At 47.3% G+C, this 13,226-nt stretch overlaps 1 protein-coding gene across 1 annotated transcript in view; it reads left to right on the top strand.

The window, feature by feature from the left end:
• The window catches only part of CLSTN2 (calsyntenin 2), a 638,322-nt gene that overhangs the window by 546,938 nt on the left and 78,158 nt on the right, over positions 1 to 13,226 (top strand). The window contains exon 8 of the mRNA XM_027091653.1: positions 3,392 to 3,513. Within this exon, the coding sequence (XP_026947454.1) occupies positions 3,392 to 3,513 (122 nt within the window). The remainder of the gene's footprint in view (positions 1 to 3,391; positions 3,514 to 13,226) is intronic.

The following is a 13,226-nucleotide window of genomic DNA, read 5'->3' on the forward strand; positions in this document are numbered from 1 at the left end:
CTGGTCCAGCAATCACCAGATGACAGAGGCAGAGGTGCCAGCCTGCTAGAGAGTGCTGGGGTGGTCCCCCAGCCTGCTGGGAAAGAAACACTCCCACACTTCCAGAGATGCCCAGAAAACCGCTCAGAGAGACCGAGGTTGTCTGAGGTAGAGAGGAGGTGGGAATCTCACTCCCAGCTGCCTGTTGGCTGAGCTGCAAACACTTGTACATCTGCTCCAGGCTGGTGTTGGAGCAGAGCCCAGGAGAGCTCTGGGGAAGTTTGACTCATGTCCCAGGAGTTTAGGGTACATGAAAGCTGGACTTGACTCTTGCCCAGGGGGTGTGAAGGCAAGAGGCTGATGGAGGCTGCCTCAGCAGTGGGGTGAGAAGAGAGGGGCAGTGGAGCAGGGGCAGCCCTACTACAATTTGGCGGAACACAGATGTTTCTGTTCTAATCATGGGAACCAAGTGGGCAACCAGAAATGGTCACAGCTACAGCCAAGAGGTCTGCATGCCAGGAAGAGGGGATCCATCAGGAGGAGGAGATGTGGGCGGGAGGGAGAAGTGACCAAGGGAGGGCAGGAGCTGAGAGGAATCATGAAAGGTGTCAACCATGGAAACATCACTTACACCAGGAATGGAGAGGTAAGTGCCAAGAAAGGTGGGATTGAAGCTGGCACTAATGTCCCAGGAAGGACTGCCTCACTTATCAGATCAATTCCTATGTAAAGATTAGAACAGGCCCTTTCTTATGGGTTTAGAGGAGGGCTAAAATCATATTTCACCGGGGCCCAAACCCACTTCCGTGGTCATGGGGGGATCTCTGCAGAGCCTCTCCAAAACCCAGCCAGTGCACCCCTGAAGCAGCCCATATGTAGACACCCACGTGACAGAGGACACTGGACATCCCTGGGAAAATGAGAAACTTCACTGCTTCTTTAAAGAGACTCCACTTCTTTCCTTCTTAGCTGCTTTCCCCTGCCCCTGACCATGACTGGAGCTGGAGGAGGTTCGGGGAATGAAGGAAGAGTCAAAGAACACACCTTCCTCATCCTTTCCCCACGGGCGCCCACCAAGCCACGGGGCGAGGCTGAGGAGCGAAGATCTTTTAACTGATGAGACACTGGTGTTTGATCTGGAGAGAACACTTACGGACTATTTTAACATCTGAAAGTGACCAGAATACATTAGGATCTGCCAGAGACGTGGGCAAAGAAACGGAGGGGAGTTGCCAGGGACAGGGAAAGAAGTGAAGCTGATTTCTGAGTGTATCATGTTACCAGCACAGTGAAGAGCCAGTTACCCTGGTGTGGGTGGTGACCCCAGGGACGCAGCTAACGGAGGGCGGGGGAGGGAGGACCCTCTGGAGGGAGGCCAGGAGTTACTCCCATGAGATCTGTCCTTTCATTCTTCTTCCACCTCTTCACCACAACCTCTCCTGACTCCAAATGAAGCTGAAGGGGAGAAATCTGCTTTCTATATCTTTCTGATAGCTATCAGCAGAAACTATAGGAAATCAGCTTAAGCAATAGTGAGGGAAACAAGAAGTATTTAGTAAAATCCCCATAACCAGACCTGGGTGTTTCATCAGTGCAGAGGTGGAGTGGTCACCCGAACATTGGCCTTGACCAAACCTACAACACTTGGCAACTAAACATTCTCCTTCCTTCCATCCTTTGGTTGCATCCTGAATAACGGTAACGCTTTTGTGAAAACGGCATCTGATACTATTTTGTTATGTCATCATGGTCACGAGGCAGTGTCATAGTCCTTGTAATAACTAACAGTCATTGAGCATCTGTTCTGGGCAGATGCTTTACACACATTTCCTCATTGTATCAATTAAGATGCTTTCAGTTACAAGGAACAGGAAATACAGATCAAACCGATATCAGATGATTAAAAATCAAAATAATAACAGGAATGTAGGGTTCTTGTAACTAACAGAGCTAAACAGCTTCAGGTAAAGTGTGATCAAGGTGCTGGGTCCTTTTCTCTGCAATTTTTCAGATCTGCTGCCATATGTCTATCAATTTCATGTTAGCAAATATGACTGCAGCAGCTCCAAGCTTCCCAGTTATATACTGCAACTTCTAGAGAGAGGTGGCGGTCTCTTCTATGTGCTTCCTGCTAAGAGATAGAGAGTTCTTTCCCAGAACTACTCAGAACAGCTCCAGAATCACTGGCCTGACTTGAGTCACTTTCGTGACAGAAGCCCCATGGCCAGGAGAATGGGCTGCGCTACTGAACTCGGGCCTGGGTCCTGAACCACTCGCTGTGGCAGGGGGCTTTTCATGAGCTTATTGGGCTGAAACCAACTGAAAGCCCATGTCTAGAAGTGGGACTGGTGTTGATTCCTCCCACTCATACCTCCACGGGCAAGGTTTCTAAAGGATGTGCAAGAATCAATCACAATATCCTATTCTCATGATACATCAGGACAGCCCAGCATCCCGTCATGATACAGTGAAGGAAATCGAGCCTCTAAGAGGCTGACTAACTTTCTCAGCATCATCTAGAGATACAGCTCCACCCCAAGTCTCTCTGAATCTAGGGCCCATGCTCTTTCTGCTGTATCTGGTCACCTGCTCATTAGCCCAGTATTTATGAAACATGTGCATCATATTAGATTTCTGTGTGTGCTACAATGTGTGAGTCCTCTGAGTACTGGTCGAAGAACAGCTCCTCACCTTCCCAGGGCTGTTATCTTGTGACTATAGGACATCATGGCTGGGACCCATGGTGTGATTTTTTTTTTTTAAGCGGGAAAGGAAGTTTTTTTATCAGGGGAGAGAAAAGTCCCATCTGTTGTCTGTGTATGGGGAAAGAAGTATTTATTCATTGCTTTGGAAATTCAGGGAACCATGTCTAACACTGGGAAATCAATGTCCCCTCCTCCCAGCAACTAAAAGTGAGGCGGCTTTCCTTCACTGCACACAGATTAGGCAGAAAAGGAGACATGCTCTGTGGTTGCTGTTGGCAAGCCTGGTGAAATAAAATAAAAGCCCAGAACTCCGGGAGAATCCAGCTATGTTAAAGGAACCCAGAGTGGCTGATGTGATTGTCAGAGAGGCCCTTTGACCCTCCCAGAAGTATATGTAAAAAACAACAAAAGAGCTTGTGAACCTATGTAATTTTATCCAGGATCTGATGCAGTATCTGAGTATAAGTTAGGTTGGCATTTAAAGCCCAAATGGCTTCTCAGCAGAAGTTTTGCTGTGAGCTTTCTTGAATCTTCCTCTTTCATTTCAGAGAGCTCCACTATGTGTGTTCTAGAACTATTTATTAGACCCAGTTGTAAAAGAGAAAATCGGAATGCCTGTTTCTTTGTTTTCTGAGGTGTGCTAAGTGATGGAGTGGAGATCAGCACAGGGAATCTGGAACCCCTCAAATCCTCTTTCTGCTTTTCAGAAATGAACCGGCACCACTACGCCCTGTACGTGCACAACTGCCGCCTTGTCTTCCTCTTGCGCAAGGATTTCGACCAGGCAGACACCTTCCGCCCCGCGGAGTTCCACTGGAAGCTGGACCAGGTATGGCGCTCACAGCGCGCTTGCGCCCTGCTCAGCCGCGTGCGGGGATGGTTGGTTAGTCCAGGGATGGTGGCAGTGGGTAGGCATCTCACGGTTCTGGTTACTTGCTGATTTGGGGGAAAATCAACTCTGGGAAACACACAGCATCTTAAAGTCGGGATGGCAACTGCAGCCTTAAAGACCAGTCGGAGGTGGGGAGGGCCACACTTCCCGGCTAGAACCCGCACCCGGTAGGTGCCAGCGTGTATCTTGTCGACTTTCTCTGCGCAGAGGTCCTGGGAAGCTGATCCTCTCCATCCCCAGGCCCAGTTTCTGATCTTTGTTAGCGCATATTGATGTCATAAACGCTCCGTGTCTCCTCTTTGATGCTCTCTTTGGGAGACGGTGCAGCCTCGCTTTTGGTGACACAGGTTGAGAACAGGGACCTGAGGACTTTGAAGTCATCAGTGACACAGTGCCCTGTGAGCAGTTCATGTTCTTTTCTGAAGTGGGAAAATCTCTGCCTCGCTCCAGGGCCTTCTGACTTGTGATCACAAGGGCCGCTGTGTCGTACTTGTCAATGACAGATGAAGTGTCTGGTTGGAATCAAAAGCTTTGAAGTGTCTGTTTCGGAGGGCTGTGCAGCGCTGAGATTGCGGAGGTGGTACTTCTCTGGGCGGCCATGCCGCTGAAGAAGTGTCAGTGCAGCAAGCCCAGAGTTGGCCTTTGCTTAGATTTGAAGGTGGGGGGCATGCATTTTTGTTCAATGGCTTTACATTGTCAGAAGGGAGGGTGGCAGTCGGCAGGGAAGAGGGTCATCGAGTGGATGCTGCGTAATGAAGGAGATGAAATGATGCTTATTCTACTGCATCTCGTTTTTGCTTTCTTTCTGCCCAACCCATATTCTGGGAGCTTCTGGGGCCCCCAGTCTTCTTTTCTCCCTCCAAACCCCCCTGTGGGTGCCACCTGCCTCATCTTGTCTAGGGCTGAACGTTTCATAATCCTTTCCCTTCTCTTTCCCAATTACCCGTGTCTACCCCACCCTCTCCCTTTTCTACTTAAGCCTCAGACCCCCAGTGGGGCTGATCTCAGAGTGTGTCACTGGGAAGCATGCCAGAAGGAACCCATTTCCACCAAGATGGGTATGATCGCTACCCCGCTTCCTCCATACAGAAGTACTGACATATGCTCTTTAAGACAGAGATTCATTAACCTCAGGAAATGTCTCAATGGTGGAACATCAGGCAGCGTGACAAGGTCAAGGATGCCAGGTTGATGCAAAAGATGTTTGAGAGAGCCCTGTGGCAACTGCCTAGTCCATTCTCAGTAAATCCCATCCTGCTGTACCCCGGGGTTTTGGAAATATGGCATCTGGATTAATATATGTTCCTCTGAATTAGGAATTCTGGGTCTTGCAGAAATGATGCTATCTTGACATTGTTTGACTTCCCGGCAGCCTCTCAACTAACTTCTAAAATGCCATTTGGCTTCTATGGGATGTTTTTATAAATACGTAATATGAATTGAGATAAATTAAAATAAATTCCATATCATGAGGGGTTTCAATAAAAAAAACATTGCTATACTGGCTGAGATCATTATAGATGCCCTGCAGCATTTCCTAAGATGGGATTGAGAAGCACTGATACAGGCAAATGAAGTCACAGGGTTTGGAATTTAAAATAGGTGAGGAACGAATTCTGGTTCTATAGATAAAAAATATAGTGAATTTAGGAATTCTGAAATCTGTTCCCAAAGTGGCGAATTGAAGGAGGGGCTGAGAGTCACTGAATACCTTCCAAACTACTCTGATCTCATTTATTACCATTCATGGGTGCCTGCTCTGTGCTAGGCACGCTGCATGAGTGGCTCATTCTCATCTCTGCCCCAGTCCTGCCAGGTGGATAATATGAGGCAGGAGACCACGGTCCAGTAAACTGCCCAAGGTCACACAGCAAACCATGGTTAGGACCTGCTTTTTCCGTATGTTAGGCTGCCTCTTTGGTGCACTTGCTAATTAAAATTTTAAATGTTTTTATTTTTTAATTTAAAATTAATTTAGAGAGAGGAATTATGCAAATTGCAAAATGTTTATAGTCTTGATGAAACCCTATGAAACTGTCAAATCTTCACTTTGTTCAAGCTCAGTCTTTCTTGTCTTAGCTTGGGCTGCCACAACCAAATACCACAGCCTGGGTGGCTTAAACAGTTCTAGAGGCTGGGAATTCCAAGATCAAGGTGCCAGCCAATTCCATCCCCCCCACCGTGAGGGCCCTCTTTCTGGCTGTAGACAGCAGCCTTCTCACTGTGTCCTCACATGGTGGAGAGAGCTTGGGTACATTTCCTTCTTCTTATAAGGTATGAGCCCTATTGAATTAGGGCCCCATCCTTATGACCTCATTTAACCTTCATTACCTCCTAATGAAGGTTAGGCTCTTTCTCCAAATACAGCTATGTTTGGGGGTTAGGGCTTCAACATATGAATTTTGCAGGGACATAATTCAGTCTATAGTATTCTTCTACTAAACCAATTAATATTTAAAAATGTAACGGCTGCCTATTGATGACCAGAAGCCCCAGCTCACTTGGACAGCTGCTCATGCCCTGAAAGGAGCCACAGTGGGTGGGATATAGGAAACCTCCACCAAACTCATGCTAGCAATCCAGTGGTATATACAGACAAGCCCAGCTTTCTCTGTCCCCTATTTAACTCCCTATGTAGACAGAAACTTACCAGAAGTTTCTTGGAAGTAAATCACTTGATGCCCAAACTGTGTATACCTGATAGAGTATCCTTCCCCAGGAAGCCATCCCAGGTCACCCTGTGAGTAGTTTGCCTCTCCTCTGTGCTCCCCAGACTCTATGCTTCCCAGATTCCCCAATACTTACTCTATCCTAGTGACCCATTTGTCCTTCCTCTCTGCTCACTTGGTGCTGAGATCCTGGTGGGCAGGACTGTGTCTTACTCTCTCCAAATTCTCAGTGCAAATGGTAGCCCTGAGCACACAGTTGGTGCCCAGTAAAAGTTGGCATAATGATGAAGGGATACTGAGATCAAAAGAAAGGAGAAATGGAGTGAGGGAGGGAGAGAGGGAAGAAGAAAAGGAAAATTGAGATCTTTTAAAACCTCCTGGTGATTAATTGATTGTTTGATCCATTTTTATGGAACACTTTAAAATTCTAAAATTTTGCCATTTTTACTCTCTGGGTCTCAAACGTTCGGCTTTGATCTTGATAATATATTATTTCAAAGATCTCACTGACTTTACCACCAGTGGCTCTGTAACTATTACAAAACTTCCTGGCCTTGGCCAGAAAGGGCTCAAGCCAGTCTAATGTATTGTGTGTATTCAAATTCCTGGCCCACCTTAGGGATTCCAAAGCATAATAAATGTTCTACTGCCTGATGGGACCTCATTTATTCGGAGCATAAACTGTGTGCCAGGCTCTGCAGCTAAACTAAAGCCTCTGCTCTCTGGAAGTATCCATGATAATGGGGCAAACAAACACATAAACAGACAGTGTACAATCCTATGTACAGTGCTATGTGATGTGTGCTGGGACAGAAGGCAGAGGGCCAGGTAGGGGGAGTTTGTGGGAACCCATTCCAGGGGCACCTGCCACTGGGAAGGGTGGGAGGGCTCAGAGGTATGGAGCCAGGTAGCTGGCAAGGAATGACTAGGAGGGCCATCTTCAGGGGACTGTAAGCTTTCTGTGTGTCAGGGCACAAGGACGGGGTGGAAGGGGAAGGTGTTGACAGTGTTACGGAACCTGGACTTGGGTCCTCTCTCCTGCATGCAGTAAAGCCAATCTACTGACACAGGTTTTGGTGAAGGAAAACACAGCGTTTATTGCAGGGTGCCAAGAAAGGAGAATGGGCAGCTCATGCTCAAAAGACCCGAACCCCTTGATGGCTTTCAGGGAAGAGTTTTTAAAGGCAGTGTGAGGGAGGGGCCCTCAGCATACATGATCAGCTCGTGCACAGTTCTCAGATTGGTTGGCATCAAGGTGAAGTTTCAAGCATCACCAATCTTCTGGTTTCAACCAGTCTGGGGTCTATGTGCTCTTGGTCAGCAGTTTTCACCTGGTGGGTCTGGTGACTCTGCTATGTGGGTGGTTTATAGTCTCAGCTGTTACCAGTTTCCTGGCCCAACAGCTCTTCTTTGTTTCTACATCTTCACATTCCTAATCATTAACTCTTTTAAGGCAGTCTAATGTTTTGTGTGTTTTTAAATTCCTGGCCCACCTTAGGGATTCTTTTAAGACTCAGGGGAGGCCTGAGAGACGAAAGCAAAAGCCTTTTACTTCAAAAGACAGGGACACAGGGCTTGGGTACAGTTTCAACAGGTGTTAGGACCCCAGTTTGGAGGAGCAGGTGGGAATTTAATGCCAAGAGGCTTTTTATATCATGTTATTGAGTTGGTAATTTATCCCCAAAGAATGGACCACAATCAAAGCATTTTGTTATTCAATAGAAGACTAAGAATTTGAGGGATGCAAATGTGAGGAATGCTAGTATGATGTTCATAAAATGTATCACATTTAAGCAAATGTAACTCAGGCCAGGCCATTCAGTGGGGCCAGTAGCAGGGGTTGTGATAGAATCAGGGTCTTCCACTTCTCTTTCCACAGCCAGGAGATCAATCACATGACAGATGCTACTTGTTGGCATGGAAACCAGGGCGTGATAGGTGGGCGGGCTTCCACATAGCTCTTCAGGTGTGTGCCCAGGGAGTGTGGTAGTTGTCATGGAGGAGCTGAGTGCTTCCAAAAAGCCCACCCCTTTGCCCTACACCTCAGAAGGCCTTTGCCAGGGTATATGGACTGCCAAGTAAATCCATTACCAGGCAACCCCAAGAAATGCCCTGGCAATCCACTGTACCTCTTGAAAAGGGATCATAACGATGAGGAGACTGTCATTTTAATGGGATTTTTACTTATGATCTGCTAATGCAAATCCCTCGAGCCTGCAGTTAGTCATGTGCAAACCCAGACCAGAGCAGAGGAGAAGGCCCAGCTGCCAGCTCACATGGGAAAGGTTTATTAATTTGCAGCCCCTCCTGGCTTTCATGTTATCTGGATATGGTAGACTCAGCATCACGAATTCTAATGATCTTCCCTTTGGACTTGCTGGTGCTGGGAAGCAGACCCATTGATATTTTACAGCCTGTTCACCTATTGGAAGACACAGCTTGAGTGACAGCCTTAACGGACCAATAAGAGGACAGGTGCCCCAGGCTCAGACAAGGGAAAAAGATGCATCTCTGAAAAATCGCAAGTAGCACAGGAAGGGGAAGTGAGATACATTCTGTTGGCCATTGCCTTCTCTGTGCCAGAACTTGTTAACAGGCACTGGGGGAGAGAAGAAGGATATGAATGATCCTGTCCTGGGAGCCCACAGCCCTGCCCAGATTATACCCAGTTTGAGAGACCCTGGAGAGCATTCTCCTGCAAGAGTCCCAAATAATCATGGACAGGAGAAGCAGTTAAAGTAAGTATGGATGCCTGGTGGGGTGAATGTAGGTCCTCATTCAGACTGAACCACCACACAGCTCCAGGCCACACAAGAATCCAGGCCTGGTGCAGTTCCAGTCGTTCAGAAGTGAGAAATCAGATTTCTACAGAAAATCTTCCAATTTTTAATATTTTCTCATTTAAAAACATATCATCAGACCAAACAAATGTTCTGTGGTACACCTTTATACTCTGGTCACTGATATAAACAAAAACAAAAAAACAACAACCAAAAAACCCCACTGTTATTTGGACACAGGAAAACCACACCATAACATGACTATTTGAAAAGTTTAAACCTTCTTTAATGAGACCCACTTGCCCTTTCTAAGCGCTTCCTGTCCTAGCCCCTTGCCCCACCCTTCATGAAGAATGCTGGATTCCCAGTATCAGGGGGAGTAGGGGGCATGTCTGGTCCCCAATGGCCCCACACCACACCCAAAGAAAAGGGGCCAGTGTGAGTGGGGCAGGGTCCCTTAGACCCAGGTGATCCTCTTTCCTCCCACATAAAGGAGAGAATATGTCACAGGCCCAAATTCCCCCAGAAACAAATGACAGAGCCAGGATTTGAGCCAAATACATTTGTCAGGCCAACGCCTTTGCCCATCAGGTCCATTCTACTTGCAAAGGCATCTAAAGCCCCTGGAAGAAGCAAAATCCTTTATTCTTGGTGAGAAAAGAGTGTTCGAATGATGTAGAATCAGCTTATTTGCATCTGCTCTTACAGCCAAAATGGGAGTCAAATGAGTGAGTTCAATCATTATTATAGCCAAGTGCCAAGGAGTTAATTGGAGAATGGTCAGTCCAGTCCAGACCAGTCATCTTAATGAGCAAAATAATTGGGCATTGTCAGTGCTCTAATTCCACATTTAAAGACTAACTCTTGGATGCATTGGCCGTGTTTCCTCTAAAGCAGTGACACCACCCCACTCACTGTCCTGCCCTGGACACTGGTCTCCAGTGAGACCTGCTTTCCTTTAGGAACATGTGTCCTAAACAGAGGGGGAGGAAGAATGTCCAGAATCTCTCTTGCCTCTCCTTTTGTAGGAATCCCAAATGACGTTTTCTAAGATGCCAACTTGCAGGGTTGTTCTGAATGGATGATGGACATGGGGAGAATCACAAATACATTGGCTCTCGTGTCTTTATTTCTCTGTAATACAGAAGGGCCCCCGATAAGCCCCCACTTCTCTGAGTCCCTCTCCTTTCCTCTTCCCATCTCTAAGAACTTATAGACGTTTGGGGAGATGTGGCATCTGTGACTTCATGGTGTTGGTGGAGAAGGGTCCTCAGACCCACATAAGACACCCTAGGTTCTCTTGGGTTGGGACTGTGCAATGACTGGATTTCCTGCTCTTTGGATAGGTGACTGCTGATGTGGTCAGCCCAGTTGTTCTATTTTCTTTAGAGAGGGCACCAATATGCTGGAAATCCACCACTTCAACCCATTCCCTGAGCTGTGTTCTCTCCACCTTAAAGCTCCTTTCCTGGAAGCCTTTCATCCTGCCCCATCTCTGCTGCACTGGTTACCTCTATGCCACAATACCTCACCTGGGCTCCTCGGGGTCCCAAGTGAGCCACCTGTGGTGGACAAAATAATGGCCCCAAAGGTGTCCACCTTCTAATCCCTGAAATCTGTGAATATGTTACCTTACATGGCAAAGGGTCTTTACAGGCGTGATTAAATTAAAGGTCCTGAGCTAGGGAGATTATCCTAGATTAGTCAAGTGGATCCAATGTAATCACAAGTTTCCTTATAGGAGGGAGGCAGGAGGATTAGAGTCCGAAAAGATGTGACAGGAAGCAGAGGTCAGAGTGGTATGGGGCCATGAGCCAAGGAATGCAGCCACCCCTACGAGCCGGGAAAAAAAAGAAACAGATTGTCCATTACAGCCTCCAGAAGGAACACAGCCCAGCTGACACCTTGATTGTAGCCCAGGGAGACTCATTTCAGATTTCTGACCTCCAAAACTGTAAGATAATAAATCTGAGTTGTTTTAACACAAAGGTTGAGGTTATTTCTCATAGCAGCAATAGGAAATGCATACTCTGTTCATGAGCCTTGGGGAGGCCACCTCCCACCTCCCCACACTTTACTGAGGTGACCCTGGGCCCAGCTATCCAGGCAGGTTCAGAGAATCTTCTGTACCCACAGTGTGTGGTGCCTCTGCCTACCCCCACACCCCTGTCTCTATGGAGCCCCTCCCCTTGGAGGCGTGGCCCTAGGACGGAGGGAGGAAGGAAGAGGCACTGCCTCTAACATCCCCTATTCACTGCCTACTTTGCTTTTCACCAAGCCTGCTTCTTCACGAGCCTCTAGATTAGGATTCCCAAGGGGCATATTTAGCCTTTCCTTCTGTCCTAAGCCATATTCTTCCTCTAGCCTAAGGTGCCGGCCCCCTCACCAGCCATGATAAGTGGCTCTTATCATCTTCCCTAAAGGTACCTCTCTGCCTTTAGGGAAGAAACACTGAGACCTTCATGCTTGGTTCTGAAAATGCTAAAACAAACAGAAAATCCTCTTTCTCTTGACAGAGCCTCACCTGGAAGCTTACAACTGACAAGCTGATACATGAATGAGATCCTCTAGATAATACCCGTCCTTCCCCTGAAGCACAGAAACCTGCTTCACCGGAAGGTCACCCCTCGAGTTCACACCTCACCCCACTGTGCTGTCAGCTTTGTGCCCCAGGGCTTGCTCCCAGGCAGAGGAGCCTCCTGGCTCCAAGGAGCACAGTCCAGGAGCAGTAGCTTTACTGCCCTGGGAGCACCTCTCACCCAGAGGGCACGGGAGCAACTAGGCGTGGAGGTGGGGAGCATTTCTGGGCAGCCCCCTGCACTCTTCTCAGGAGTCTCTGGGAAGCCAGCCCCCCTATCCCACCTGCCACAGCCATGACCTTGACAATGCCCTCTTGTACTGGCTTGTTCTCTGTCCCTGACTCGCTCTCCCACTTCCTCTTTCCTCCTCCCTAGAAGCAGCTCCCTAATGAACCCCCTGCTCTGGTTCGTCTGGGTAGCACAGGTAGTTTTGATCTACAAGTGGGCAGTTAGCAAACAGCCACTGCTATTATTATTGGAAAGAAAGGGACTTCTTCAGAGTTTCAGGGGCATAACTATGATTAAAAGGAGGAAGCTACCAAGAGACAAAAGTAAAGTGAATAAAAGGAAGGAAGGGAAGTTCAGCGAGGTGAAGATGAGTGCTGCCAGACGTGAGTGGAGCTGATCTCGAGCCTAACCAACAGTAAGATCTGATGACAAATAGATAACTCTATCTGTGTCGTACTGGGAACATAGTCTCCACAAATCCACTGAGGGCTTCCCTAGCCTTACTCATCAATATATCCTGAGCCATTTGCTTGAAGAGCTGGTTTCTCAAGGCTTTCTTGGATTTCCATTATTACTCAAAGGATTTTCTTTCATTTTTCTTCTGAAGAGCCTACGCTAAAGGAGAATCCAAACTCTCGGTGAATTGAGACCTGCAGGAATGTCATTCCATTACCGAACCAAACCTGGGTCTGCTTGCCCACTAGCAGTGAAGCCAATCTACTGACACTGAGTTGTGGTGAAGGAAAGTACAGCATTTATTGCAGGGCGTCAAGCAAGGAGTCCAGGCAGCTAGTGCCTAAGAAACCAATAGCTTTCAAGGAAAGATTTTTAAAGACAGGGAGGAAGGTTGTGGCATGCTTGATCAGCTTTTGGACATTCTTCTGATTGGTTGGTGGTGAGGTAATTGGGAGTCAACATCATCAACCTTCTGTTTCCAGCCTGTCTGGCATCTACGTGCTTGTGGGCAACATAGAGTTCACTTCTTCCACCTGGTGGGGGTTTCAGAATTTGCAAAACAGATCAAAGGACATGACTCAGAATATTATTTATGGCTCTTGTGGAGGAACTAAAAGTCCTTGACTTTGTTTAATGGCTAAACTATTGTTTTGTCTTGCTTAACTGTTTTCCTTTCCTTCTGCATTCTCTCACTTCTCTGATTAAATTTATTCTTTGGAACTCAGGGAAGGCCTAGGAGGCTAAAGATTTTCTACATATAAGAGGCAAGCAGAGCATATTGGGGGCAGGGGGGAGTCTGTACCAGGAAGGTCCCATAGGGTCCTGCTAGGTTATAATTCTCTTCTCTGCTGCAATCTCACTGTCTTCTCCCACTCTCTCATTCCATCTTGAAGTAGAAGGCTATACCACTGCTAAATTTAAACAAATCGAATATGCTA

This window comes from Aethalodelphis obliquidens, unplaced genomic scaffold (genome assembly GCF_003676395.1).
Source record: "Aethalodelphis obliquidens isolate GAN/ISIS:26980383/991018 unplaced genomic scaffold, ASM367639v1 scaffold72, whole genome shotgun sequence".
Taxonomy (NCBI): Eukaryota; Metazoa; Chordata; class Mammalia; order Artiodactyla; family Delphinidae; genus Aethalodelphis; species Aethalodelphis obliquidens.